This window comes from Arvicola amphibius, chromosome 8 (genome assembly GCF_903992535.2).
Source record: "Arvicola amphibius chromosome 8, mArvAmp1.2, whole genome shotgun sequence".
Taxonomy (NCBI): Eukaryota; Metazoa; Chordata; class Mammalia; order Rodentia; family Cricetidae; genus Arvicola; species Arvicola amphibius.
In genome coordinates this window covers 66,665,947-66,693,035 of record NC_052054.1, presented here as the reverse complement: position 1 = coordinate 66,693,035, position 27,089 = coordinate 66,665,947, and the positions used below count along the sequence as shown (strand labels likewise).

Here is a 27,089-nt window from a genome sequence, read left to right as displayed (position 1 = left end):
AACTCAGAGATCTGCCTTTATCTGCCACCTGAGTGCTGGGATTAAAGGCATGCACCACCACTACCCAGAGAGGTGGGCGATTCTTGACTTCTGACCCAGACCAGAAGATCATTAAGGACCCAGTCCAAGAGCTGGAAAGATGGCTCAGAGGTTAAGAGCATTGCCTGCTCTTCCAAAGGTCCTGAGTTCAATTCCCAGCAACCACATGGTGGCTCACAACCATCTGTAATGGGGTCTGATGCCCTCTTCTGGCCTGTAGGCATACACGCAGACAGAATATTGTATACATAATAAATAAATATTTAAAAAGGAAAAAAAAAGACCCAGTCCGAGCATCCTTATCCCTCATCTCTGAATCCCAGGAGACCACCCTGAGTCCTGCCCGGTGGGAGGGAAGGGGTGGTTATGCCTCCTGCTTGAACAACTGGACTTGGAAATGCAAATGAGACTTCTGAGTGTGGAGGGGGTGGGGGATAGTGTTGGAGGAGGTTGCTTGTTTCACTGGGCACCAGTTTGTTGTGGGAAGGCCGCTTGGTCATTCTGGCCACTTGGCAGCTCAGATCCAAAATAACCACACAGAAACTATTAATTAAATCACTGCTTGGCCCATTAGCCCTAGCTTCTTATTGGCTAATGCTTACATATTAATTTAACCCATTTCTATTAATCTGTGTACTGCCACGTGGTAGTGGCTTACTGGGTAAAGTTCCCAGCATTTATCTCCAGCAGGGCTACAAGGCTTCTCTCTTGACTCCACCTCCTTTCTCCCAACATTCAGTTTAGTTTTCCCCACCTACCTAAGTTCTGTCCTTCTATAGGTCCAAAGCAATTTCTTTATTCATTAATGGTAATCACAGCATACAGAGGGAAATCTCTCATCACCTTCCCTTTTCTGTTTACATAAAAAGGAGGGTTTTAACTTTAGCATAGTAAAATTACATATAACAAAACAGTTAGCAAGCAAGAATTGCAAGTTACAATATTTATATCTATTTTATCTTTTATTATAACTAAGGAAAACTAACTATAGTTATAAATTCTTCAACTCCATCAAAGACTCCAGAAGGATATAATATTACCTAAGTAAACAATAAGTTCATTGTAAGCAACTTCCAAAACTCTAGAATTGACAGAGACATCTCGCTACCTGGACAGTCACCCAAAGTTTCTCTGTACCATTGGGGCATCCATCTTGAGCCAACAGGCCCATAGTATCCATCAGACTTTTCCATGAAGCAGGAAATTTCAAAGACAGGTCCGCCTATATTGGCAGTTTGTCAGTCACTTTCTTCTGTATCCTGCAGAATGTCCCACAGACTTTTTCATGAAGCAGGAACCCTGATATCAGGACTGAGGGTTGATTGAGGAGAGGTAGACTAGAGACTCTGCTCAGGTACACCTCATGAGGTAGAAAAGAAGTCTCATAGACTGGGACCAAAAACTGAATTTTTTTTTCATCCCCCTGCCTCTGCCTCCCAAGTGCTGGGATTAAGGGCGTGAGCCACCACCACCCGACCTGAATTCTTCCTTCCTGATAAATCTCTTCTCTTGGTGAGGTCTGTTGCGTCATCCAGAGCAGAGCCCAGCTATAACAACTTTGCCTGGCGGGGAATGGAGTGGAGCAGAACTGTAACATTGTCTCTGCGGAAGCAGAGGGGTAGAGTTGTTACACTCCGGGGGACCTGAGCAGAACTCTAACTCTTTCCACAGTGGAAACTTTCCCTTAGTTAGCCCAGCAGAGCTGTAACACTTTCGCTGGGTTAAGCAGAGTTGTTACATTTGCCTTGGGAAAACCTTTCCCTAGGGCAGGGCTGTAAGATGCTGCACTTAAGGTATCTTTGTGGTATTCTTTAGCTCCCAACTAGCAGGATACCTTTCGGTCGGAATTGCAATGCTTACAGTGAGGCCTTGGGACAGCGAAAGAGGGCCTGGTGAATTCTCAGTAGTACCTGTGAATGAGCAAGACTTCAACAGACACTCCATGAAGCCGGTCCCCAGCCTGGGAGATTCTCATACAAAATGGGACAGGAGGAAAGGGGGCCTGAAACTGAGTGGGACCTCCCAACATCAGCATGAACATTAGTGCCCCCTGGTGGAGCATACCCAAGATGCAAGCTGTGTGTGCTTGGGCCAGCTGTGGAGGATGTTTCTCTTGGCTCCTAGGAGCAAGGAATCCAAGTCAGTTTCTGGAGCTGGGCTAACAAGAGCACTGTCCTAGCTACAGCAGTGGTAACCCCTGGCTGGCCCTTGGACTATGAACCTTTCATTCTACGCCCCAGAGACCTGAGAGCACACTCCCAGCAATCCCCCAGCCTTCCCCCATCCATGAAGATTTGTAAAGAATGGACTGTATCTGAAGACAGAGACAAGCCATTGTCTCCTTCCTTAAGGTCTAGGAAGGCAGGTTCACCTTAGGATGATATACTTTCCATCTCTGAATTCTCACCCACTGCTGAAGTCCCAGGAGCCACCGGGAGCTTCAACTGGGTCTGTGTACCTTTCTTGGAAAAGTTTAATAACCATTTATATCTTTTTCTTCTTTTTTCATCAGACTCTGGCAGAGCCTAGGCATGCACTTAAACTCCCTAATCATGGCTTTGGGCTTCCTTGGTCTTTTTCTACAGATCTCATCCCTGCCGGGTGGCTACCTATTGTCCTGTGGATGACCCCCGTGATCATCATCATCTCCACCCTCCTCCGTTGCCTGGCAACTTGTTAGTAAAGGGTTTTCCTTTACTAACTCTGATAAATTGTCCTTGAGCTTCCGAGTCTTTTCTTAATTCTTTTACTAATGAAACTAAGGACAGGGGACCTTGATTTTCCCCTCCCTGCATCATGACAGCTCTGCTAGGATGCCTCAGGAGATCCTGGAATGTTTCTGTCCTGGCTTTTACTTCTTTAAATCAACAGAGAAAATGAACCTGTGTGTGCCTCACTAGATGATAACACACACACACACACACACAGAGAGAGAGAGAGAGAGAGAGAGAGAGAGAGAGAGAGAACTGACCCTATCGATTGGAAAGCCAGCCAGAGCAACAGTGAAGAGCATTCAGAGAATGGAGCGTGGGGGTGTACTCTTGTAAGGTGGAGGCAGGCGGACCAGAAAGTTCAGAGCCATCCTCAACTACCTATTGAATGAAAATAATAGCATGACCACTCCTAGGTATGGTCGGTGAGAAGGTTTTGTTGTATATATGAGATAGAGAACAGCCAGAGGCATCTGGAAAGTTCCAAATTGAACCGAGCGGTAAGGCGGGGTGGGGGTGGGGTGGCAAGAGTCAGAGAGAGGTGAAGAGAGGGGCATGTGGAATCCAAGAGAAAGTGTGTGGACCAAGAGAGTGACAAAGTGCAGAGTTCTGTAGGGAATCAGACTGGGGCGGGCGGGGGAGGGGAGGAGCCAAGCCACGCCCCTGGGAGGGGCTATGGTAAGGGGCGGGGCAGGAGGTACTGGGAGGAGCCACAGTTACTGAGACAGACTTGTGCTGGATTTCTTTGGGACCTGACACTTGTTAAGTTCAAAGTCAGCCAAGAACTACATAAGACCCTGTCTCAAAAAAATGAAATAAAAAATAAAAGCCGAAGAGACACAGGGAGTCTCCAGAGACTCTGAGAGGAGCCAAGAAAGACCAACACGGTGGGAGAGAAAAACAGAGATGCGAAAGAGGAGGGAAGTGTGGACCCCAGGGAAGGACTGGGAGGAGGGGGGACGACACCTCAAGAATGAGAGGGGCAGCTTGATAGCCAAGAAGCTAGTGAGAGTCAGGAAGGTTTTAGAGGTGGGAGAGAGTCAGGGACGGACAGAGTTCAGGGACGGATGGAGTTCAGGGTGGGACAGAGTTCAGGGTGGGAGAGAGTCAGGGACGGACAGAGTTCAGGTTAGGATAGAGTTCAGGGTGGGACAAAATTCAGGAAGACTTTTTCTTTAAGTGTGTGTGTGTGTGTGTGTGTGTGTGTGAGAGAGAGAGAGAGAGAGAGAGAGAGAGAGAGAGAGAGAGAGAGAGAGAGAGAGAGAGAGAGAGAGAGAGAGGAGAGAGAAGAGAGAGATTCCTTCCTGCAGCCCAGAAACCAGAGGCCTCAATTTCTTCTTCATGATTCTGGCCCCAGGAAAAGAAGTAGACCCTGGGGTCGGGTGAGCCTGGGGTGGTGGACTGATGTGGAGTTCTTTACTCTGGCCTAGAGGTGCTGGCACCCCTCTCAGAGACTGGACTCTTCCTCCAACCACCGGCAAACCCCTCCCCAAGTCTCCTAAAGGCCCTCGACATTAATCGCTGTGGTTGACTCTACGCCTGCCCCGGCCTTGCTAAAGAGGCTTTTGTCCCCTTAATTGGCTATCTCCGAGAGCTTTTCTCTGCCTCCGCACCCACGCGCCCCTATTTTATATCCTAGGCCCAACTATGTGTTAATTGGGCATATTGGAGATGCGTAGAGCGCCCTTTCCACCCTGCCCCCGCCTTCCTATAACAGCCCTTCACCTGCAGACATCGGAGTCCAGCATCTGCGGTGGGACAAGCACAGCGGGAGGCTCACCCTAACTGCCAGGGTGGCTTCTCATTCTGCAGTGCCAGACCTTGAGTCCGGATGCTCCTCCTGTCCCATCCCGGGTTTGGGGGTTGATTCCTGATCTGCGTTGTGACTGCAGAGCAACCGCCATGCACCCTGGATTCCCTGTGGCCCCTGGGCTCTCTGAACCAGGGCCCGGAGAGTTGTGCGCCTTTGTGAGCGGGGCTTCAGCCCACATCCTGCGAGCCCTGCAGCCCAGGCGTACCCGCCCCCCCAAGCGCAAGCCCAACCACCGGAGGTTTCTACACAACCAGATCTGCAGGTGAGGAGGGCACTGGAGGGGAGGCACCGGGTGGGCCCCGGGAGGCCCCTCGGCTGCATTTAGCACCGTTTAGCGTGCGTTTGCCATGCACCTTCTTCTGTGGGCTTCAGTCAACACCGATCACTGAGCAGGGTCAAGGAAATCTCCAGCCTGCACTGAGTCCCTGTGGTAAAAGGTAAGAAATGGCCTGAATAAATAAGTATATGAGCCAGGCATTGTGGCACACGACTGTAATCCTAACACTTCTGAGGTCGAAGCAGGAGGATTGCTATGAATTGTGGCACACGACTGTGAGACCGAGGCAGGAGGATGACTGAGCTTGCAGCCAGGTTAGGCTACCTCACAAGTGAAGTAAATAGATGAGAGGGTATGGCGCCACCGTGTGTATGGACCTTGAAAAGGCGATTCAGGAGAAAGTGCACCTCAGCTATCCAGCCGGATGCCGTGAAGACCCCACAAAACTGTCAGGCACACAGAGGCAGGGAGAGGGAGGCAGTGGTTACAGGTAAGAGGTTCCCTTTGGAGGGGATGAATATCCTGGAACTAATTAGAGACATTGCTTGTAGAAGATAGTGAACACTGGTCTATAACCCCAACACTAACACTCCAGAGGCCGAGGCAGGAGGATTTCTGCTAGTTGCATGCCAGCCTGGTCTATACATGAAGTTCAAGGCTATCCTGGGCTACATAGTGAGATCTTGTGTCAAAAAGGCAGGCGTGGAGGGGGGACCTGATGGGAAGGTAGGTGTGTGTGTTAACTCCAGTTTTTTGTTTGTTTGTTTGTTAGGGTTTTTTTTTTTTTTGGTTTTTGTTTGGATTTTCAAGACAAGGTTTCTCTGTAGTTTTAGTGCCTGTCCTGGAACTAGCTCTTGTAGACCAGGCTGGCCTCGAACTCACAGAGATCTGCCTGCCTCTGCCTCCCGAGTGCTGGGATTAAAGGCATGCGCCACCACCGTGTGGCTAGAACTCCAGTTTTGAACTATGTATTTTAAATCATTACGAGTAGGTCCATCAAACTTCCAGTTTTCAAAAGCAGAACGCGTTGACAGGAGCTGCGGGCTGAGTTCCCACCCAGCTCCAGCACGGCTAGCTTAGCCCCGGAAATAACAACACACAAACTGTATTTTTTTAAAAAATATTTATTTATTATGTATACAATATTTTGTCTGTGTGTATACCTGGAGGCCAGAAGAGGGCGCCAGACCTCATTACAGATGGTTGTGAGCCACCATGTGGTTGCTGGAATTGAACTCAGGACCTTTGGGAGAGCAGGCAATGCTCTTAACCACTGAGCCATCTCTCCAGCCCACAAACTGTATTCTTTTAAACACTGCGTGGTCCATTAGTTTCAGCCTCTTATTGGCTAACTCTCACATCTTGTTTAACCCATTTCTAATAATCTGTGTAGCACCACGAGGTGGTCCCTTACCAGGAAAGATCTTTTTTTTTTTTTTTTAAAGATTTATTTATTTTTTTATGTACACAGTGTTCAGCCTCCATACCTGCAGGCCAGAAGAGGGCACCAGATCTCAGTACAGATGGTTGTGAGCCACCATGTGGTTGCTGGGAATTGAACTCAGGACCTCCGGAAGAGCAGTCCGTGCTCTTAACCTCTGAGCCATCTCTCCAGTCCCACCAGGAAAGATCTTAACCTGCGTCTGTCTTGGAGAGGAGAAGCATGGCAACTGACTGACTAGGCTTCTTTTTTCCCAGCATTCTGTTCTGTCTACTCCGCCTACCTAATTTTCTGTCCTAGCAAAGGTCAAGGCAGTCTCTTTATTAACCAATGAAAGTAACACCTAGACAGATGACCCACCTACATCAAGAACGAATTGGGCTGTGAGGTTCTACCTCATCTGCTGTAGTCACCTGACCTCTGGACAACTGACTGCCACTTTTTCAAGTTTCTCAATCTGTGGGTTCCGAATGACCCTTTCACAGGGGTCAGATATCAGATATCCTACATATAAGACATTTACATTCTGATTCATAACAATAGCAAAATTACAGTTATGAAGTATCAATGAAAATAAACTCATGATTGGGGTCACCACAACATGAGGAACTATATTAAAGGGTCACAGCATAAGGAAGGTTGAGAAATATTGTTATGTATGGTATTTTTACATTTATTTTTAAATTGGTGTATGCTGTGTACACATAAAAAAACACATCGTTTTTATTCAAAATAGGAACCATAACGATCAACACATTTTTGCCAAAGAAAAATAAGGGTTTATTATCATCATCATCATCATCATTCCTGTAGTATAAAAATCCAATCTTGAAGGGGTGGAGAGCCGGCTCAGGGGCTGAGAGGGAGCACTGAACACACGTTCAGTTCCCACCACTTACATGGGAGATCTGAAGCCCTCCACCTTCAGTTCCCACCACCCACACTGGAGATCTGACGCCCTCTTCTGGCCTCCAGGGGTAACTACACTCATATGTGCTCCACAACTGACTGCCACTTTTTCAAACATTTCCATGTATGATTTTTTCCAAAGATGTCATTTATTATGTGTACAGTGTTCTGCCTACATGTATTCCTGCATTCCAGAAGAGGGCACCAGATCTCATTACAGATGATTGTGAGTCACCACGTGGTAGCTTAAAACTCAGGACCTCCGGAAGAGCAGGCAGTGCTCTTAACTGCTGAGACATCTTTCCAGCCCCCCACCCTCCTTTTTGAGACAGGGTGTCTGTCTCTGTGTAGCCCTGACTGTACTGGAACTCACTCTGTAGACCAAGCTGGCTTTGAATTCCAGAGATACACCTGTCTCTGCTTCCCAAGTACTGGGATCAAAGGTGAGTGCAAAGGTGTGTGTCACCACACCCTGCAACCCATCTTCTTGAGCCACCATGGGCCTGTTTGTTCCTTAGAAGTTCCTGGGCAAAATGCATTGTTGATCTTTTAAATCATCTCTTCTGCTTTATTTTGTACTCGGATTAAAAAAAAAAACCCACTCACATTTGCTTTCTGTATGGTGTCTTTTCCATAGTATAAAAACTATATAGAGTTGGGGCTGGAGAAATGGCTCAGAGGTTAAGAGCATTGCCTGCTCTTCCAAAGGTCCTGAGTTCAATTCCCAGCAACCACATGGTGGCTCACAACCATCTGTAATGAGGTCTGGTGCCTGCAGGCATGCAAGCAGACAGAATACTGTATACTTAATAAATAAATATTTTTTAAAAAAACTATACAGAGTCAATTAGCAAAAATAACATAAAGCGACAAGTGTGGGTAGAAACGATGTTTCACATAACCGCATTTGTTAACAATGTATCCCAATATCGAACTTCACCGTTGCAATAACACAAAACTGAAACCATTTTGTGCCAACCTTATGCCATGCTTGCTTAGCATGAATGAAGCTCAGGTTGCGTCCTCACCACAGTGTGAAGCCAAGCATGGTCAGCAGCCTGTGATCACAGCACCCAGGAGGTGGAGGCAGGGTGACCAGAGTATCCTGAACACCCGTGGATTAACTGACCCCCCTTTTTTTGACAAAGGGTCTTGCGTGTCCCAGGCTGGCCTCAAACTCAATTATATAGCAAAGGATGACCTTGAACTCCTGATCCTGATCCTTCTGCCTCAAACCTCTGGAGTCACCAGTGTCCACCACCACGCCAGTTCAATGGGGTAAGAAAATCAGGAATTCAGGGTCATCCTCTGCTACACAAGGATTTCAAGTCCGGCCTGGGCTATGCACAGACCCTGTCTCAAAACAAGCAAAACAGTGAATTTTACGTTACCTAAGTTTTTACCTAGACTTTAAAAGTTAGGCTTCATTGGAAGGTGGCAAATGCTATGGAGGAGAAATGGGCTAGGAGGGAGTGTGGCTGAGAGAGCAGGTTTGTGCAAAGACTTGGAGAAGGTGAGGGGGGCACACTCAGCCAGGGTAAGCGCACTGGTGCTGAAGATAGGGTGATGGTGGTGATGTGGCTGATGGTGATGATAATCAGGATGGTGATGACAGTGACAGTTATGATGGATGGTGGTGATGATAACCATGATGATGGTGGTGATGGTGATGGTGGTGATGAAGGTGATGATGATGGTGATGGTGGTGATGAAGGTGATGATAACAATAATGGTGCTGAGGGTGATAGTTGTAATGACAGTGATGGTGGTGATGGTGATGATAATCATGTGGTGAGGGTATGATGGGGATGTTGGCGACAATGATGACGCCTATGGTGACAATAATAACGGTGGCTATAATGATGATGGTAGTGATGACAGCTACATATGACACGTGTACCATGTGCTCCAATAAGCCCCTGACTTAATTCGTAGTGAGTCAGCACTCACTGATGAGTGTGCTTCTGATCCCCCTGCCTCAACTGATCAGGTGTGCACCACCACACCCAGTGTGTTCGGTGCCCAAGAATTTGTGCACGCTAGGAAAGCACTCCAACTGAGTTATATTCACAACCGTAAGGGAGTAATTATCCTCGAATTTATGTATGTGTGTGCATGTGTGTGTGCACGTGTGTGTGCGCATGTGTGTGTGCGCGCACGCACACGTGTGTGGGCTGTTGTTGCTGTTATTTTGAGATAGAGTATTTCTTTGTCCTGGTACATGTTATGTGAGCCAGATTTATCTCAAACAGCCACTAATTCTCCTGCTTTAGCCTCCAAGAAAATTGAGATTACATATGTAGCACTGTGCTCATCTGATTTTGGATTATTATTTAATATCCCCTCTCTCTCTCTTTCTCTCCCTCCCTCCCTCCCTTCCCCCTTCTCCCTCCTTCCCTTTCTCCATATCTCCCTCTCTTTTCTGTCTCTGGAATTCTTACTTTGTTGATGTGGGATCTCATATAGCCCAGGCTGTCTCCAAATTCAATATGTGACCAAGGATGACACTGGATGCTTGATCCTCCTGCCTCCATTTTCCAGTGCTGGGACTACAGGCATGAGCCCAGCACCTGCTATGAATGGTTATTAACAGAACTAAGCTAGCCTGGAATGGTTTGTCTCTTGAGTCTGCAACATCCTAATGTGTAAATCAGTCAGTCTTGTGTGTAGACTCTTTATTGCAGGTGTGGCTATTCCCTTCTCTTTTAAAATTTAATTTCAAAAAATAGTATACAAATTAAATTAGTATACAAAGTAACTGGTTTCCTTGTGGGGTTTTAAAGATTTATTTTTTATTTTATGTGTTTCGCTGCTTGTGTGTCTGTGCACCACACACCATGTTGTGCCCTCAGAGGCCAAAAGAGGGCGTCATCTCCCTTGGGACTGGCATTGACAATGCCTATGAACCTCCATGTAATAGTTGTGCTGGGGATGGAATCCAGGTCCTCTAGTAGAGCAGCCTGCGCTGTGAGCCCAAGCCAGCTCTCCAGCCCATCGGTGGCATTTCCACACACACTCAGTTTGTGCTGGTCCCACCCTCCTTGTTCCTCCCCCTCGTCTCCGTGACCCCGTGCCCCAGGCTCACTCATACCCGTCCACCCACAGTCGTGCACTGTCCTGCCCCTTCTGTAGCTCAGGTGTTGCTACTCTCCTCAGCTCCCTCCCTTAGAGCCACATTTCTCCTCTCACGGTCCGTTTCTAGTTTTCCTGTCTCGACCGACACTCACAGAATACACATATATACAGATTAGCCACTGCAGGCCAGCTAGACAGCTCAGCATGTAGAGACACGTGCAGCCAAGTCTGACTTATTGAGTCAACTATCAGGAACAGGGCTGAAGAGATGGCTCTGGTTAAAAACACCCTCCTGCTCTTCCAGGGCTGGATGCAGCTCTCAGCACATGCCAGATGGCTCGCCACTACCTGTAACCCTCTTCTGGCCTCTACAGGCAACCAGGCACACTCCCATAAATACATACACATTTAAAGAAGTTTTTAAAACAAAATCCATATAAAGCAGTGCTCTGACCTTCGTGTGTGGTGTGGAGAGAGGGGCAGGAAAGGAGGTGGAGGGAACATACACACAAAATAAATAGATGGGTTTTTTAAGTTACATAAAATTTAATTTTTAGAAATAAAAGAATTTGGGGGCACAGTTCCGCCCCAGTTGTTTATGAAAGCCACCCATGTGATGCTGAGGGCTGGAAGTGCCAGGAGACATCAGTGTCTTAGCTTCTGGCAAGAGACACAGGGAGTGGGCAGCACTGTAGGATGCACACTCAACACGGTGGTGCATGCCGGCCCACGGCTCCCTTTGCAATTATTGATTGGAAAGGCACTCTTCCCCCGAGACGGTTCGTTTTTATATATTGGAATAGGGCGATAATAAATCTTCACCGTCAGGATGTGCAGTGCACAACCCTACAGCAATCAAAACCTTCCTGAGAAGACATATTGACTTGCCAGACTCAAGAAAATGACGGCAGGGGCCAGGAAATGAGCCTGGAGGAAAAAGAAGGGGGGGTTGAAAAGAAGGAACAGTATCTCTGGGTAACGCCGGGGATAACTAGAAGAGAGGACTTTTGCAGGCAAAGCTGAAATTCTCTCTCCCTCTCCCTCTCTCTTCCCCCACCCCCAGGCAGTTTGCCAAGATTCAAGCCGCCACCCAGCACCTGGCCCTGTCCATCCTGTCCCAAACAGCGCCTCCCCAGAGACCACCACCCAGAAGACCACCTCCACCGCCTCCATCCCCCTTCCTGGGGGTGGCCTGTGCTGAGGCCCCTGTGGAAGTGCCCCACGACAACGGCCCCAGCCTAAGTCTAGCTGCTCTGGACACCTCGACCCTTGACCTCTTTGACGACATTCTGCTCACTCCTGCGTGTCCCCTGGTGGCTACTGAAGACCTCTGCCAGACACCCCAGGAGGCGTCTGAATTCACCTCTCATACTCCAGGCCCAGGAAACCAGAGAGACCCAACCCCAATGCAGGTTCCAAGGTTCTCCAATCCTCTGCCCCCTCCCCAGAATGCCCACGGGGGAAGTCTGGAGCCTACAGCTCTAGGCTGGGGCTGGGTGGACAGTTGGGAGGAACCTTGTGCCTGGGATCCTAGAGGAATTCTGGATGGCTGGGGGACCCTTTGAAACCTATTCGAGACACAGGCCCGACCCATCTCAGGTCCAACCAAACTCTCCCCTCTTGACAGACCTGAGATGTACAGCTCAGCTGGTAGGTTCCAGCCTAGAACCCACAAACCTGTAAAACAAACCAATCCCAGACACTCACTGGGTACCTCTGTCCACTCCCTGCCTATGCATTTTCCTTTCTCCCTTCCCAGCACAGGTTGCCTCCCCTCCCCTTCCCTCCCTGACTCTTCTCCTCTTCTCCTCTCTCTCTCTCTCTCTCTCTCTCTCTCTCTCTCTCTCTCTCTCTCTCTCTCTCTCTCTCTCTCTCTCTCTCTCTCTCTCTCTCTCTGTCCCCCAATTCTTGGTGTTAGAACCCTGCAGTAGACAAAGGTGGACAAGAGTCCACCTTGTGGCGCTCTAACAGGGGGTGGGGGTGGGGAGAGAATACATGAGAACCCTCAGAGAGCTTCCATAACCAGATGAAATTCCAATTTCTGATCAGAATGGCTGCTGGGATATAAATAAAATGTGCTGCTGACAATTGGCTCCTGGACATCAATCGATCAGTGTGGTCTCAGACGCCGAGCGGAAGCAAGCTGTAGGAAGGCATGGGATCCAGGAGCAGGAACAGCAAAGCCACTGAGGTGGGACTCTGGGGACTAAGGCTGGCCAGTGTGACTGGGGGTTCTGAGCTGGGGAGAATTTGGACCTAGTTTTTATTTGGGGATCTTGGGGCGGGGAGGTGGTTCTGAGACAGGGTTTCTCTGTATAAGTTTGGAGCCTGTCCTGGAACTCACTCTGTAGACCAGGCTGGTCTCGAACTCACAGAGATCCACCTGCCTCTGCCTCCGGAATGCTGGGATTAAAGGCGTGCGCCATCACGCCTCGCTCGCTCTCCTAGTCTTCCTGTCCTGACCATGGCAGGTCTTGCCTTCCTGTGTGTATGCCCGTGTGTCTCTTTGTCCAAGACACAGTCTTGGGTTTGGGAGATGGCCTGGGGTGGGGGTGGGGTTGCTGTCCAGTCCTCCAGCTCTCAGGCCTAGAAGGGAGGCCTACGATTTCTCCCTCCCACAGGAGCTGCAGGGAGTGGGGTCCAGATATCTGGGCGGTTGGAAGGCAGGCTCAGACTCCAAACTGGCCAGGGGTAGTGGCTAGCCCTTCTCCTCACTTCACCTCATTTTCTTCCCCAACTTGCACACCCCAGGAGCCACTGTGATGCCCCACAAACCCAATAACGGTTTAGTGCACAGTCACATCAACGTTTATTCGGAGTCTGGGGTCCAAGTCTGTGACACTTCTCTGCCCTTTCTTGATTTTTCCATCTCATGAGGTGGACCTGAGCTGAGTCCCTCATCCACCTCTCCTCAGTCAACCCCCTGCCCCCACCCCTTCCACACTCAGAAGTCTCATTTGCATTTCTAAGTCCAGTTGTTCAAGCAGGAGGCATAGCCACCCCTCCCCTCCCACCGGGGAGGCCTCAGGGTGGTCTCCTGGGATTCAGAGATGAGGGAAAAGGATGCTTCCCCCTAAAGTCAGGGTCTGGAGTTCAGCAAGAGGGGGTTCTGGCCTTGGAAGAGGCCCAGCAGCCCACTGTCTGGGACTGGCTCCTTAATGATCTTCTGGATCTGTAGGCAGAGAAGGTCTGGGTCAGAGGTCAAGAATCGCCCATCTCACTGGGCAGTGGTGGCGCACGCCTTTAATCCCAGCACTTGGGAGGCAGAGGCAGGAGAATATCTGTGAGTTCGAGGCCAGCCTGGTTTACAAGAGCTAGTTCCAGGACAGGCTCCAAAGCTACAGAGAAACCCTGTCTCAATAATAATAATAATAATAATAATAATAATAATAATAATAATAATAATAATAATTTGCCCATCTCCCTGGTCCTCATGGCAGCCTCTTTCCCCCAGCCAACTACTCTCCTAAAAGAGTTTTCCTTGGGGTAGGAGAGATGACCCAGTGATCAATTGCACTGGCTGCTCTTCCAGAGGTCCTGAGTTCAATTCCCAGCAACCACATGGTAGCTCACAACTATCTATAATGATATCTTGTGCCCTCTTCTGGCATGCAGGTATACATGCAGACAGAATACTATATACTTAATAACTAAATCTTCAAAAAAAATAGCAAAATAGGTCAGGTGGTGGTGGTGCACGTCTTTAATCCCAACACTTGGGAGGCAGAGGCAGGCGGATCTCTGAGAAGTCAAGACCAGTCTGGTCTACAGAGCAAGTTCCAGGACAGGTTCCACAGCTACACAGATAATAATAAAGGAAAAAGAAAGGCTCCTCTGGAGATGGGCTGAGGGGGTGACTCGGTGTCCAAGTGTGAAGAACCCACCTAAATTGGCAGAGACGGGACCCCCAGAACAAGCTGTCTGGTGAGACTAGCCACAGGCTCAAGCTGTAGGACTGACATGGAGACCCTGCCTCCGTGTGGAAAAGCAATCAAGGAAGATTCTGGACACAAACCTCAGGCCTCCACATGTGTGTACACACATATATGCTCACCACACACACGTGAATGCTCACATACACCCACTGTACTGAGATCTGGCGCACTCCTCTGGCGTGCGGGCATACATCGAGGCAGAATGTTGTATACATAATAAATAAATAAATCTTAAAAAAAAGAAATAATATTTCTTGCCGGGCGGTGGTGGTGCATACCTTTAATCCCAGCACTCAGGAGGCAGAGGCAGGAGGATCTCTGAGCTCGAGGCCAGCTTAGTCTACAGACTGAGTTCCAGGACAGGTTCCAAAGCTATACAGAGAAACCCTGTTTCTAAAAACAAGCAAACAAAAATAAATAAAAAAAGAAAGAAAAAAGAAAAGAGAAGAAAAGAAATGCTACTTTTCAGTACGGCATAATGTGCACAGCTGTAATCCTAGCGCTCAGGAGGCTGAGGCAGGAAATTCCCATGAGTTGGGACTACAGACTGTTTCAAAGGGAAAAAAGTCAAAAACAAAAGCAACCAATGAAACAGCAACAAACAACCAGAAAGGACCAGGGCTAGCAAAATGCTTCAGTGAACATGGGCTCCTGGGACCCAGCATGGGTGAAGGAGAGAACTGACTCCCTCACGTTGAACTCTGACACACACACACACACACACACACACACACACGCATGCGCTCTCCCTCCCTCCCTTCCCCCCCCCCTCGTATAAATTATAAATAAAATAGGAAGCCCTATACAGAGTTCTAAAAAGAAAAGCCAGCTGGATGTAGTGGCTGTAATCCTAGCACAGGAGGCAAAGACACAAACAGCGCGAGTTTAAAGCCGCCCTTGGCCACACGGTGTGTCCTAGGACAGCCTGGCACACAGGAGACCCTTTCTCAAATAGGAAGTATCCTTCTATTCACAGAAGCCCAAAGGGCCCTTTACCTCCTTGAACTGGGGGTGGGCAGCGTCCCTCACAAGCTGCAGAATGAGTGCCTCGCTGGTGGAGAGGAAAGCCCCACTCTGCCTCATGCGGGCCAGCGCCACCAGCCGGTCGACCTGGCTACAGGAAAGAGGGCAGGCATCCATGCTGTAGTGTGCCTGACATACATAGCAGGGGCCACCCCCACTGAGACTGTCTCACCTTCGAGAAGAGCAGGCGTCCACCACCACGTGGACCTGCAGTCCCCGGTCCAGGAGGTCCAGGGCCGTGTTCTAAGAGCAGAGAGGTCCAGGTCCAGACCCAGAGGAGGCTCAGCCAGCACCCCAGGGAAGGAGGGAGGGCCAGGAGGTAAAAATGGGGAACCCAGGGGACAGGCAGGGTCTCACCAAGATGCAGACTTGGGTCTCAATGCCACAGAGCAGCACCGAGCGCAGCTGGGGCCGGCCATCCAGCTCCTTCTGTAAGGTAGGCACCATGCTGAAGCACGTCTTACTCACTGGCCTAATGCCCTGAGCGCCCAGCTCTGGAACTGTGGGACCCAGGCCTTGTGGGTACTGCTCCGTCAGCAAGACAGGGACATCTAACAGCCGGGCCACCTACATGAGAAAGGACACATAGGGCTGGATCCCAAGGATGAGGGCTGCGGACCTGATTCCTGGGTCTGGGGGAGGAGGGCTTGGGCCTGAACCCCTGGGTCTTGCAAGACGGAGGTAGTTGGTACCTTGAGCATTCGAGCAGCCACCGACACGATCTGAGGGAAATAGGCTATGCTGGGACGGAACTTCTCCTGCATGTCACACAGGAACAGGACGGAGGACTCTGGGAGGATCCGGCCCAGGCTAGCCCTGGCTGCTGCCATGGTCTGGGGGTGGTAGGAGGGACAGTAGGCAGGATCAGGTGGGATTGTAGGCATTCAAGGGAAGTCTTCCGTGAATGGGAACTATTGGCATGCTCACGACCATGACAAAAATCAAACCCTCAGACCCATGGGAAATCGACAGATCCTTCTTCAGACCTGAGTGGGAATACTGACAGTGTGTGCAGAAATGTCCACCACTGCTTTGTTCCCCCACCCAGGACGAGACTGCCCCCTCCCTACAGAGATTGCCCTCTGCCTAAGGAGACTGCCCCCTGCCTAGAGAGACTGCCCCCTGCCTAAGGAGACTGCCCCCTGCCTTCAAAGACTGCCCCCTGCCTACAGAGACTGCCCCCTGCCTACGGAGACTACCCCTACCTAGAGACTGCCCCCTGCCTAAGGAGACTCCCCCCTACCTACAGAGACTGCCCCCTGCCTACGGAGACTGCCCCCTACCTACAGAGACTGCCCCCTGCCTAAGGAGACTCCCCCCTACCTACAGAGACTGCCCCCTACCTACAGAGACTGCCCCCTGCCTAAGGAGACTGCCCCCTACCTACGGAGACTGCCCCCTGCCTACAGAGACTGCCCCCTACCTACAGAGACTGCCTCCTGCCTACGGAGACTCTCCCCTACCTACAGAGACTGCCCCCTGCCTACAGAGACTGCCCCCTACCTACGGAGACTGCCCCCTGCCTACAGAGACTTCCCCCTACCTACAGAGACTCCCCCTACCTACGGAGACTACCCCCTACCTACAGAGACTGCCCCCTGCCTTCAAAGACTGCCCCCTGCCTACGGAGACTCCCCCCTACCTACGGAAACTGCCCCTTGCCTACAGAGACTGCTCCCCTGCCTATGGAGACTGCTCCTACTCCAGCCAGCTAAACCTGCCTCTTTGTGCATCCCTATCCAACACCCCCGCCCCCTTGTTTATCTGTATGCCACAACCGCCTCCCTGTTCAGCTGGAGATAATAAAGATCCTCAGGTTGTGAGGCAGGGTGATGCTGGAGCTTCTTCATTAGATATTACATAGCCCAGGCCACCCAGCCGCATGTTCGTGTTTGTGTATCCCTGTACCTTCCTTTTCTTCATGCCCTTGCTGCCCCAGTAAGGTCAATCACTGGAGCTTTGCACGATGCACCCGGGGATGAGGTTCAAACTCATCCAGGGTTCCCTCACTTGGTTTTGTGGTCCCTGTACCTTGTGCTCCTGCTCCCACCTCTAGGCCTTTCTGTCTGCTGTCATTGGCCTGAGATTTGCTCCCTCCTTCTCTCCCTCCCTCCCTTTTTCCTTCCCTCCCTCTCTCCTTCCTTCTCTCCTTCTCTCCCTCCCTCCTTCCTCCCTTCCTCTCTCCCTCCTCCCTGTTTTAGATCCGAGCACAGATACCTGCCTCAGCCCCCCCTCCGTGTCCCCCCCAGGACGCCCTCCCCAGCTCTCTCCTTCTGCACAAAGGTTGTACAATGTCAACAAGTGGCTTCCTCAGTCTCACCTGTCACTAGTGGCGCTCACTGAGGCCTCCACCCCTGGGGAAACTGAGGTCTAAGCAGTAAGGTAACCTGCCCAAGCACACAGATCTGGGACATTATCTTTGAGATTAAAAAAAAAAGCTATGTAGCTCTGGCTAATAAGCACATGCCACCATGTCAGGCTCTTTGAGACCCTTAAAGCCAGGCTTCCAGAAAGCTCAACAGTTGCATGCCAGCCTCAGTTTACCCACGTATAAAACACTGTTGCTGAGGGCAGTGGTGGTACATGTCTTTAATCCCAGTACTCTGGAGGCAGAGGCAGGCGGATCTCTGTGAGTTTGAGGCCAGCCTGGTCTACAGAGTGAGTTCCAGGACAGCCAAGGGCTACACAGAGAAACCCTGTCTCAAAACAAATAACCACCATCACCAACAACAACTACTGTTGCTGAACCTCCTGCTGGGACTCGGAAAGCTACCCACATGATGGCATATCACCCAGTCACAATGAAGCTCTACCAGGCACTACCACTCTGGCAAAGCCCAAAAGTGCGGTATTCAGCGTAAATGGTCCCTAAGAAGGGCCATGAGACTACTCACAGGAAATGTCCAGAATGACCCATGACTGTAATTTCTGCACTCAGGAGGCTGAGTGTTCAAGGCCAGCCTGGAATTAAAAAGAGAGCTCCAGGCCAACTAGGAATATGGAATAAGACTTTGTCTTAAAAAGCCAATGAAGGAACTGGATAGATGGCTCAGCAGTTAAGAGCTCTGGCTGCTCTTGCAGAGGACTTGGGTTTGATTCCCGGCACCCATGTGGAAGCTCACAACCATCTGTAACTCCAGTTCCGAGGGATTCAATGGCCTCTTCTGGCCCCTGCAGACACCAGCCACAGATGTCATACTGCCATACATGCAAGTAAACCACCCACACATGCAAAATAAAATAATAATTTTAAAATAAAAATGAAGACTATTAAACAACACAAAATTAATAAAAATTTTACAACAAAATTGAAGGTTAAATGCACAGAGGGCACATTTATGTGTGTGCCCATCACCATTAACCTAGGTACAGGGCATCTTCATGGCTGCAAGAAGAAATCCTACATCCATTAGCAGTCACCTCAAACCCCTCCCTCCCCACCCCTGGCTGGGTGAGCCTATGGCTTTGCCTGTCCTAGCCATTTTTTTATCTGTGGGGGCGGGGTGCCGAGACAATGTGGGCGTACACATACATGCCACTTGTGGAGGCCAGAGGTGCTGTCCACTTTGTCACGTGTGTGTGTGTCTGTGCGCGCGCGTGCACACGAGTGCATGTGCGCGTGCACACGAGTGCATGTGCGCGTGCACACGAGTGCATGTGCATGCCTGTGTGGCTGCAGCAGGATATCCAGTATCTTCCTCTACTGCTCTTCATTTTATTGCCTTAGACAAGGTCTCTCACTAAGCCAGAATCTCTCTGCCCTCCAATGTGGGGCAACAAGTACATGCCACCATGCCCAGCCATTTCTATCAGGGCCAGGGATCTGAACCCACGCTGGCTTTCTACATGGTGTTCATGCCTGTACAGCATGCACTTGGCTGAATGAGCCATCTCCCCAGACAAGTAGACAAGTTTATTTTATAGGTAATTTCCCACAATTTAAAACAAAGAAGAGTCCAAAGCCACAGAGAAACCCTGTCTCGAAAAAACCAAAAAAAAAAAAAAAAAAAAAAAAAAAAAAAAAAAAAAACAAAGAAGAGGTAAGGTGAAGTCACCTGCCCAGTAACACTCTGACAAGAGAGAAAGCTGTGTGCCAAAGGGCTTCCCGCTAGTGTCTGTACACCCACAGGGTTGGAGGTTTCGCAAGCCATGGCACGCGTCAGTCAGTGTTCCTAGGAAGCTGTGTTGGTGCTGGGTCCTCTAACTGCTACAGAACTGGGGGTTCCCATTGGGCTTTCTCTGCAGCTTTTCCCCACCATCTCTGTGTGGATCTGTTTGTACTCAGTCACCACCTATTCATTCAGTGGAGTGTGGGGACACAGGGACCCAGCAGAGAGGGGCACTGAGGGAGGTGGGGACCCAGCAGAGGGGACACTGAGAGAGGTGGGGATCCAGCAGAATGGACACTGAGTGAGGTGGGGACCCTGCAGAGGGGACACTGAGCGAGGTGGGGACCCAGCAGGGGGGACACTGAGCGAGGTGGGGACCAAGCAGAGGGGACACTGAGGGAGGTGGGGACCCAGCAGAGGGGACACTGAGGGAGGTGGGGACCCAGCAGAGGGGACACTGAGGGAGGTGGGGACCTAGCAGAGGGGACACTGAGGGAGGTGAGGACCCAGCAGAGGGGACACTGAGGGAGGTGGGGACCCAGCAGAGGGGACACTGAGAGAGGTGGGGATCCAGCAGAGGGGACACTGAGGGAGGTGGGGACCCAGCAGAGGGGACACTGAGAGAGGTGGGGATCCAGCAGAGAGGGGCACTGAGGGAGGTGGGGACCCATCAGAGGGAACACTGAGGGAGGCAGGATCCATCAGAGGGGACACTGAGGGGGGTGGGGACCCAGCAGAGCGGCACCAAGGGGGATGTTGCTGAATGACAGACTTATTTTTTTAAGCTATGTGGTAAGGGTGCAGATATTTGTTATTACAAGAACTCAGGCCAGGTGTAGTGGTGTAGACCTTTGGTCCCAGCACTTACATGGCAGAAACACACAGATCTCTGTGATCTACAGCTTGGTCTACATAGTGGGTTCCAGGACAGTCAAGGCTACATAGAGAGATCTTGTCTCAAAAAGCAAAAATAAAACAAACAAAACCAGGGGCTGGGGCTGTAGCTCAGTTGGTGGAGTGCTTGCCTAACATACACAAAACCGGGGGCTCATCCCCAAAGATGCATAAACTGGGCATGCTGCTGCATGCCTGCATCCTGGCACAGGCAGATGGAGGCAGGAGATGAGAAGACTTGTATCTTTATATATTGAGTTCGAGGCCAGCCTGGGTACTATGAGACTTGGTCTCACCTGCCCCACAATCTGCCAATGTGTCTATCCTAAGAAATATGTTCCCATGGGGCTGGAGAGATGAGGACTCAGGTTTGGTTCCTAGCACCCACATATGGGTGGCTCAAAACCTCCTGCAACTCTGGCTCTAGGAGACAATGCCCTCTGGCCTCCATGGGCACCTGCGTGCACGTACTGTGCATAAAATCCATGCAGGAACACACACGTAAATAAAAATATTAAGTGAATCTTAAAAAGAAATGTGTTCTGTTTGTGTGTGTGTGTGTGCGCGTGCGTGCGCGTGTGTGCGGAGGTCAGAGGTCAGTGTCCTCCTCTACTGCTGTCCACCTTATTGTTTTTGAGACAGGGTCTCTCACTGCAGCTGAAGCACATAGATTCTGATTGTCTGGCCAGACCGCTTTACCTGGCTTTCAGCATGTGCGGGCTTTTCCCAAGGGAGCCATCTCCCTGTCGCAGGTAATATATTCTATCTGTAAAACATGTCAACTTCAATAAGATGGGTTTTGTGTCATCCTAACTACTCCCGGGGAGGCTGAGGCAGGAGGATCCAAAGTTCAAGGCTAGCCCAGCCAACCCAATGAGATTTTTGTTCCAGTAAAAAAACAAACAGAAGGCTGGGGTGTGGGGTTCAGTCTACAGCGTATGAGAAGAGTGAAGCTCAACCAGATGTGTGACGCAAATTCTACCCGGTCTTAATAATAAAAACCGGAGTCAGATATTCAGGGTGAAAGCTGAGAGGTCAGAGAAGCAGCGCAGCCAGCCACATGAGTGTTCTCACCTCTACCAAAGGGGCGAGCCTGTCTCTACGAATCCAGACTGCTGTCTCAGACGACAGCTGAGCTCCTGTCTCTTCCCACCTTATATTCCTCTGCCCTCACCCTCTCCACCCCACGTCTCCACCTCCCTGGTGCTGGGATTAAAGGTTTGTGACTCCCAAATCCTGGGACTAAAGGTGTGTGCCACCACTGCCTGGCCTCTAGTCGCTTAGCTCTGCACTCCCATCTTCAGGCAAGCTTTATTTGTAAAAACACAAACAAAATGCGGCTACACAAATGTGGGCGTGGACATCTGTAATCCTAGTCTCCCCTGGAAGACGACAGTAACTACTATCTCGGCCACACCACCGCAGGCTGGTTTGCTACCTGGAGACCCTATACAAATCTTCTATTTATTTTTCACTGATCACCTGTTACGAGTTGTGCAATCTTGTTTGTTTGTTTGTTTGTTTGAAAGACCTTGTACCCCTGGCTGGCCTCCAAGGCTTGGCTCAGTCTCCTGGCAAACTCAGATCTCCCGAGTGCTGGCATTACAAGCATGTGTCACCATGCCCTAACCTCTATTCCATTTTTTTTTTTTTTTTTTTTTTTTTGTTTTCGAGACAGGGTTTCCCTGTAGTTTCTAGAGCCTGTCCTGGAACTAGCTCTTGTAGACCAGGCTGGCCTCGAACTCAGAGATCCGCCTGCCTCTGCCTCCCGAGTGCTGGGATTAAAGGCGTGCGCCACCACCGCCCGGCTCCATTTTTTTTTTTTTTTTTGGTTTTTCGAGACAGGGTTTCCCTGTAGTTTCTAGAGCCTGTCCTGGAACTAGCTCTTGTAGACCAGGCTGGCCTCGAACTCAGAGATCCGCCTGCCTCTGCCTCCCGAGTGCTGGAATTAAAGGCGTGCGCCACCACCGCCCGGCCTCTTCCAATTTTATAATGCTTGTAGTTCATTTATAAGAAAAAAATTTGAAGACGAAGTGGGACCTGGGGTGAGAGTTTGGGACAGAAAATGACCAACTTGACAACGAAAAAGAACCAGGGGAGAGTGTGTAAGAAGGAGTGGGGATGTCTGGATAGAGAGATTTGAGGGCACTGTAGAGGTTCTGGAAGGAGTCCTCGGTGGGGGAAGCCTGTCCTAGGATGAGGTGGGTGACCTCCTGTGGAAGGATCGCGATGAGGCTGTTTAATTCGGCAAGTGGCCACTGCACACACTACTGGAACCCAGATTTCCTAGCTGTGTGACCTTGAGTGAGTTTCACTCCCCTCTCTGGGCATCCTTTCCTTCCTGGAAGAAATAAGGGTGAGAGTCGCCCTCTCCCGGGGACTGATACAAAACTTAGCTCCGGGGAGGGTTCGAGTCCCTCCCTGACGGTCCATCCTGACACCAACTGGAGTCCCGCCTCTGTCGGGCAAGGCTTCCGTTTCCCGGTCTGCAAGGAGCAGCGGTTGGACTTACCCGGCGGTACCAGGTTCGGGTCCAGCCAACCCCTCCAACAGGTGCCTTCTGCGCACTTTCGTCACTAGACACTCACAGGTTCCGGGCTGAGTCACCGTTTTGCCCGCTTTGGACACTTGGTCCGCGCCCCTTACGTGTCCGCCCCTCCCTCCCGAGCAAGCCAATCCGCCCCGCGCCTCTGCGGCGGCCTGCGAGGGGCGGGGCGGCTAAGGCGAGTCAGATTCTAGAATATGATTGGTCTGCAGAAGCACGATGGGGCGGGAAGATAGAGTATCGGACCAATGGAGAGCCTATAAGGGCTTGAGTGGCGGTGAGGGCTGATCTAACAAGGAATGTGGGTGGAGACGCGCTAGGAGGCCTGGCCAGGTCGCTGCGCTTTACGCCCTTCCAAGGCTGCTGGAGTTCTAAACCTATTACATGCTAAGGTGGTAGCACCCGCATGTAATCCTAGCTCTGGAGAGGCTGAGGCAGGAGGATGTCAGTTCAAGATCATTTTTGGGCTACATAGTGAAAGCCTCTCTCTCTCTCTCTCTCTCTCTCTCTCTCTCTCTCTCTCTCACACACACACACACACACACACTACAGAATTAATAATGGGTGACACAAAATAAATAGATGAAAAAATTAAATAAATACAACGTAGGGAAACCCGGGCAGTATTTGCTTATTCTGACCCTCCTGACTTATCCCCAGCTCACTCCAATGCATGAATCTCAGGATTCCGTAGACGACCTCCTAACAGAAGTCAGCCATTCTATTTCCTGGAGTCATTTGGGCCTCAATTTCCCCTAAACTGATCCTGGACCTCGAGCTCTGGGGTGATGTGAGCCTGGGGGTGAAGCACTTGACCCACACCTGGAGGTGCAGACACCCCTCTCAGAGACCAGACCCTTCTTTCAACAACCCGCAAACACCTCCCCAAGTCTCCTTCTGAAGGCCCTCGACGTTAATTGCTGAGGTTGACTCTGTGCCTGGCCTGGCTTCGCTAAAGAGGCTTTGGTCCCCTTAATTGGCTATCTCCGGGAGCTTTTCTCTGTCTTCCCACCCACGCCATCTGTTTTGTATCCCAGGTCCAACTATGTGATACCCAGGGAGCCGGCTCCCTCCCTGCCCGCACTTCTATAATAGCCCCTCAACCCGCAAGCCCGTGTCCAGACTCTACCCATCTATCTGGTGAGATAGATAGGGGAAGGGTGTGATGGTTTGAAAGAAAATGGCCCCCATAAGAAGTGGCATTACCCTTTCTAGGAGTAGATGGGGTATTGAGGGGGAAGAGGGGTTGGGGAAACTGTGATTGGTATGTAAAATGAAAGAAAAAAAGACTTACCAAAAAAAAAAAAAAACTGGCCCAAATAAAAGTGTCACAGAACATGGCTGTAATTTCAACACTTAGACACCGAGGCAGGAGGTCTATTTGGAATATAACACCAGCCTAGGCTACATACCACAATCCTGTCTCAATCAGAACAATGAAGTAAACTACAAGGAAGAAAAACACTGTGTGGCTGCATCACGAAAAGAAGACGGAGAGGAAGTGATCACACAGTAAAAACCAGATCCAGGCATCAGGCTGAACATCCACCTGAAGAGATGTCCAGTGAATATGACCTTTAGGAGATTGAGTTCAGAGATGTTTCTCTGTCTTTACTGTTATTCAGTGGAGAGGATTAGCTCCTTCCTGGTCCTCCTGCCTCTGCCTCCTAAGTGCTAAAATTGTGGGTGTGGGGGCTGGAGAGTTTGCTAAGCACTGCCTGCTCTCCCCAGAGGTACTGAGTTCAATTCCCAGCAACCACATCTATAATGGGATCTGGTGCCCTCTTCTGGCCTACAGGCAAATATGCAGACAGAACACTGTATACATAATAAGTAAATAAATCTTTTAAAAAACTATGGGTGTGGGCCGCTATGCCCAATTAAGAGCCCGTTTTCCTTACCCCAGAGACTGCTGATGAGGGGATGGTGAGGATGAAGGTGATGATAACGGTAGTTAGGGTAATGGTTGTGACAGTAGTGACGATTGTTGCATGAATTTTGGGGGGGTGGGAGAGATGAACACCTGTTCCCCCTTCCCAAATAAGGCTCCAAAGAAAGACTAGGTAAGAATTTCACGAAGATCCATTATGGTGAGTCAATCTACTTATAGAGCAGAGGGAGGGGTCCTTGCAGGACCTCGGGTTATCCAAACAGCCTCCCCGGCATCAAGTCTCACCCCACAACCAATGACGACTTCCCCATGGCTGCATAAGTGAGCTTTCCCTTCACTTACCTTCCACGGGGATGCTCTGTCATCTCCTGAGACCACAGACCACGCGACAACAGGAAGTGTGGCAGAAACATACGACTGAGAAAGAAACACTGAAACGGGGCTGGGCTGCTCTTCCAGACGTTTTGGTTACCCGCTCTCTTTGTACTTTGGGGCCTGTTGGCTCCCTCTCCTCACATGGCACAGCTCAGTCTGGCCATGTCCACTCTGGACTTTCCCAGATGTTCCTACATCTGGCCATGCTCTCCTGCGTGTCCGTAATAAACCTTTCCCCTCCACCATACCTAAGAGCAGTATTTCCTCTCCTTTCCCTTTTATTTTCCTTTACATTCAGTGGTGGTGGTGATGGTGGTGGTGATAGTGGTGATTGTAGTGGTGGTGGTGATGGTGGTGGTGATGGAGATGATTATGCTGGTCACTATAGCACTGGTGGTGATGGTGGTGATATAGTGGTACCTACAGTAGTGTGACACTTACCGTGAGTCAGACATAGGACTAAGCACTTTAACGTTGGTTTATAATGAGTTAGCACTCCCTCACAATGGGTACCAGCTCCATAAGCTCCCCACTAACCCTGGAAGGCAGTTGCTAATTAATCCTCACTTCAGATGAGGAAGCTGAGGCACAGAGAAGTAAAGGGGCTTGACTCAGGACCTACTTTTCTGTAAACAGGTGGCTATCCCAGCAACCCCAAAATCTTCCCTCAGGAAACTTTTGACCCAAGTTCAAGTAAATGGCGGTCCAATACGCCAAGCCCTCCTTCTCCCAGGACGCCCAGCCCTGCCCGTGCCATCATCCTCTCCTACTGGGAAGAGGAAACAGGTTTCCTGAACAGCCCCAGACACCTCCACAACCTCTCAGACGCTTTGAATGTTCTCCGCACCCCACTCCTGTTCCAGGGACACCGGTACCTTTTGCAGGTTCTTGGCCTCAACAATTAAATAAAGCATACTCAAAGAGGCACTTGAAAACAATATTGGCAATCTGAGAAAAAACAGTTGGAAAGGAGAAATACACTGGGCAGGAAGTCTAAGTAGTGGATGTCTGTATGACTATATGGCAGTGTGTCGATTCTTGGGGCATATGAGTATTTATTTCATCAAGAGGATTATTCTGGTTTTTGTTTGTTTGTTTGTTTGAAACAAGGTCTCAGGTATCCCAGGGTGGTCTCCCACTCCCTATATTTAATGATAACCTTGAACTCTTGAGCTTCCTGCTTTGCTCCTGCCTCCCAAGTTCCGGAGTTGCAGGCATGTGTCACCATGGAACCCAGGGCCTACCCGGTGCATGTTATATAAAAAGTTAATTGCCACAAACTCTGGTGACTTGAGTTCAATCCCCGTGACCTATGTAAAGGAGGAAGGAGAGCAGCAACTTCATAGAGTTGACCGCTGACCTCCACACATGCACAGCAGGGGGCACTCATACCCACCCGCACACACAATAATACTAACTAATTTTTCCAAAAGGAAAAGCTCTCTGTCCCAGAATTCTGAGCATATTTACCCTATGCTGAGCTCTGCCTCTGCTCCCCAGGGTTCCAGGCCTCCCACATATAAGCCTTTAGGGCAGCCCAGGTAGCAAAAAGCACTTTGCCATGGGCTCTGTCTCAACCTAAACTATCTAGGTCAGAATATCCTTAGCATTTTCCCACACAATGCTGCATCCTAGCTGCAGGTTCCCCTCAGGCCCTGCTCCCCTGGGGATTACCCTGCATCTCTGCTATGACTTTTTGTCATCTTATTATGAAACATTTCAAACTTGCAGAAAAGTTCAGACCATTGTCTGATGGAATGGATCTCAAAAAAAAAAGGGGGAACAGAGCCAGTTTAAGGTCATCCTTGGCTACATATTGAGTTCCAGACCAGCCTGAGCTACATGAGATCCTCTGTGTGTGTGTGTGTGTGTGTGTGTGTGTGTGTGTGTGAGAGAGAGAGAGAGAGAGAGAGAGAGAGAGAGAGAGAGAGAGAGAGAGAGAGAGAGAGAAGCCCTATGTCTTCCCATGTGTGCCCAGGTCTTGTCAGTGGCAGAGATGCTGGGGACTCAGCTCCTACTGAAATCTGAGTTCTTCTCTGAGAATTCCACTCA

At 50.0% G+C, this 27,089-nt stretch overlaps 2 protein-coding genes across 3 annotated transcripts; one reads left to right on the top strand and one right to left on the bottom strand.

Annotated features, from left to right (window-relative positions):
• The first annotated feature begins 4,652 nt into the window (after positions 1-4,652).
• On the top strand, positions 4,653-12,108 carry C8H19orf85 (chromosome 8 C19orf85 homolog). Its single transcript, XM_038339653.1, has 2 exons — positions 4,653-4,825; positions 11,329-12,108. Exons 1-2 carry the CDS (start codon positions 4,653-4,655, stop codon positions 11,828-11,830), a joined length of 675 nt encoding a protein of 224 aa, XP_038195581.1. The 3' UTR covers positions 11,831-12,108.
• Positions 12,109-13,050: 942 nt separating this feature from the next.
• On the bottom strand, positions 13,051-22,806 carry LOC119820923 (isochorismatase domain-containing protein 2A). 2 transcript variants are annotated; one of them, XM_042055534.1, is made up of 7 exons: positions 22,739-22,801; positions 18,118-18,184; positions 15,916-16,056; positions 15,581-15,790; positions 15,396-15,466; positions 15,197-15,314; positions 13,051-13,437 (listed from the first exon to the last, which is right to left on the bottom strand). In XM_042055534.1, exons 3-7 carry the CDS (start codon positions 16,051-16,053, stop codon positions 13,345-13,347), a joined length of 630 nt encoding a protein of 209 aa, XP_041911468.1. In that variant the 5' UTR covers positions 16,054-16,056; positions 18,118-18,184; positions 22,739-22,801; the 3' UTR covers positions 13,051-13,344. The 2 variants fall into 2 exon arrangements, with proteins under 2 accessions (XP_041911468.1, XP_041911469.1); XM_042055535.1 differs by lacking the exon at positions 13,051-13,437 and adding an exon at positions 14,534-14,593 and having other exon boundaries at positions 22,739-22,806.
• Between the last annotated feature and the right edge of the window lie 4,283 nt (positions 22,807-27,089).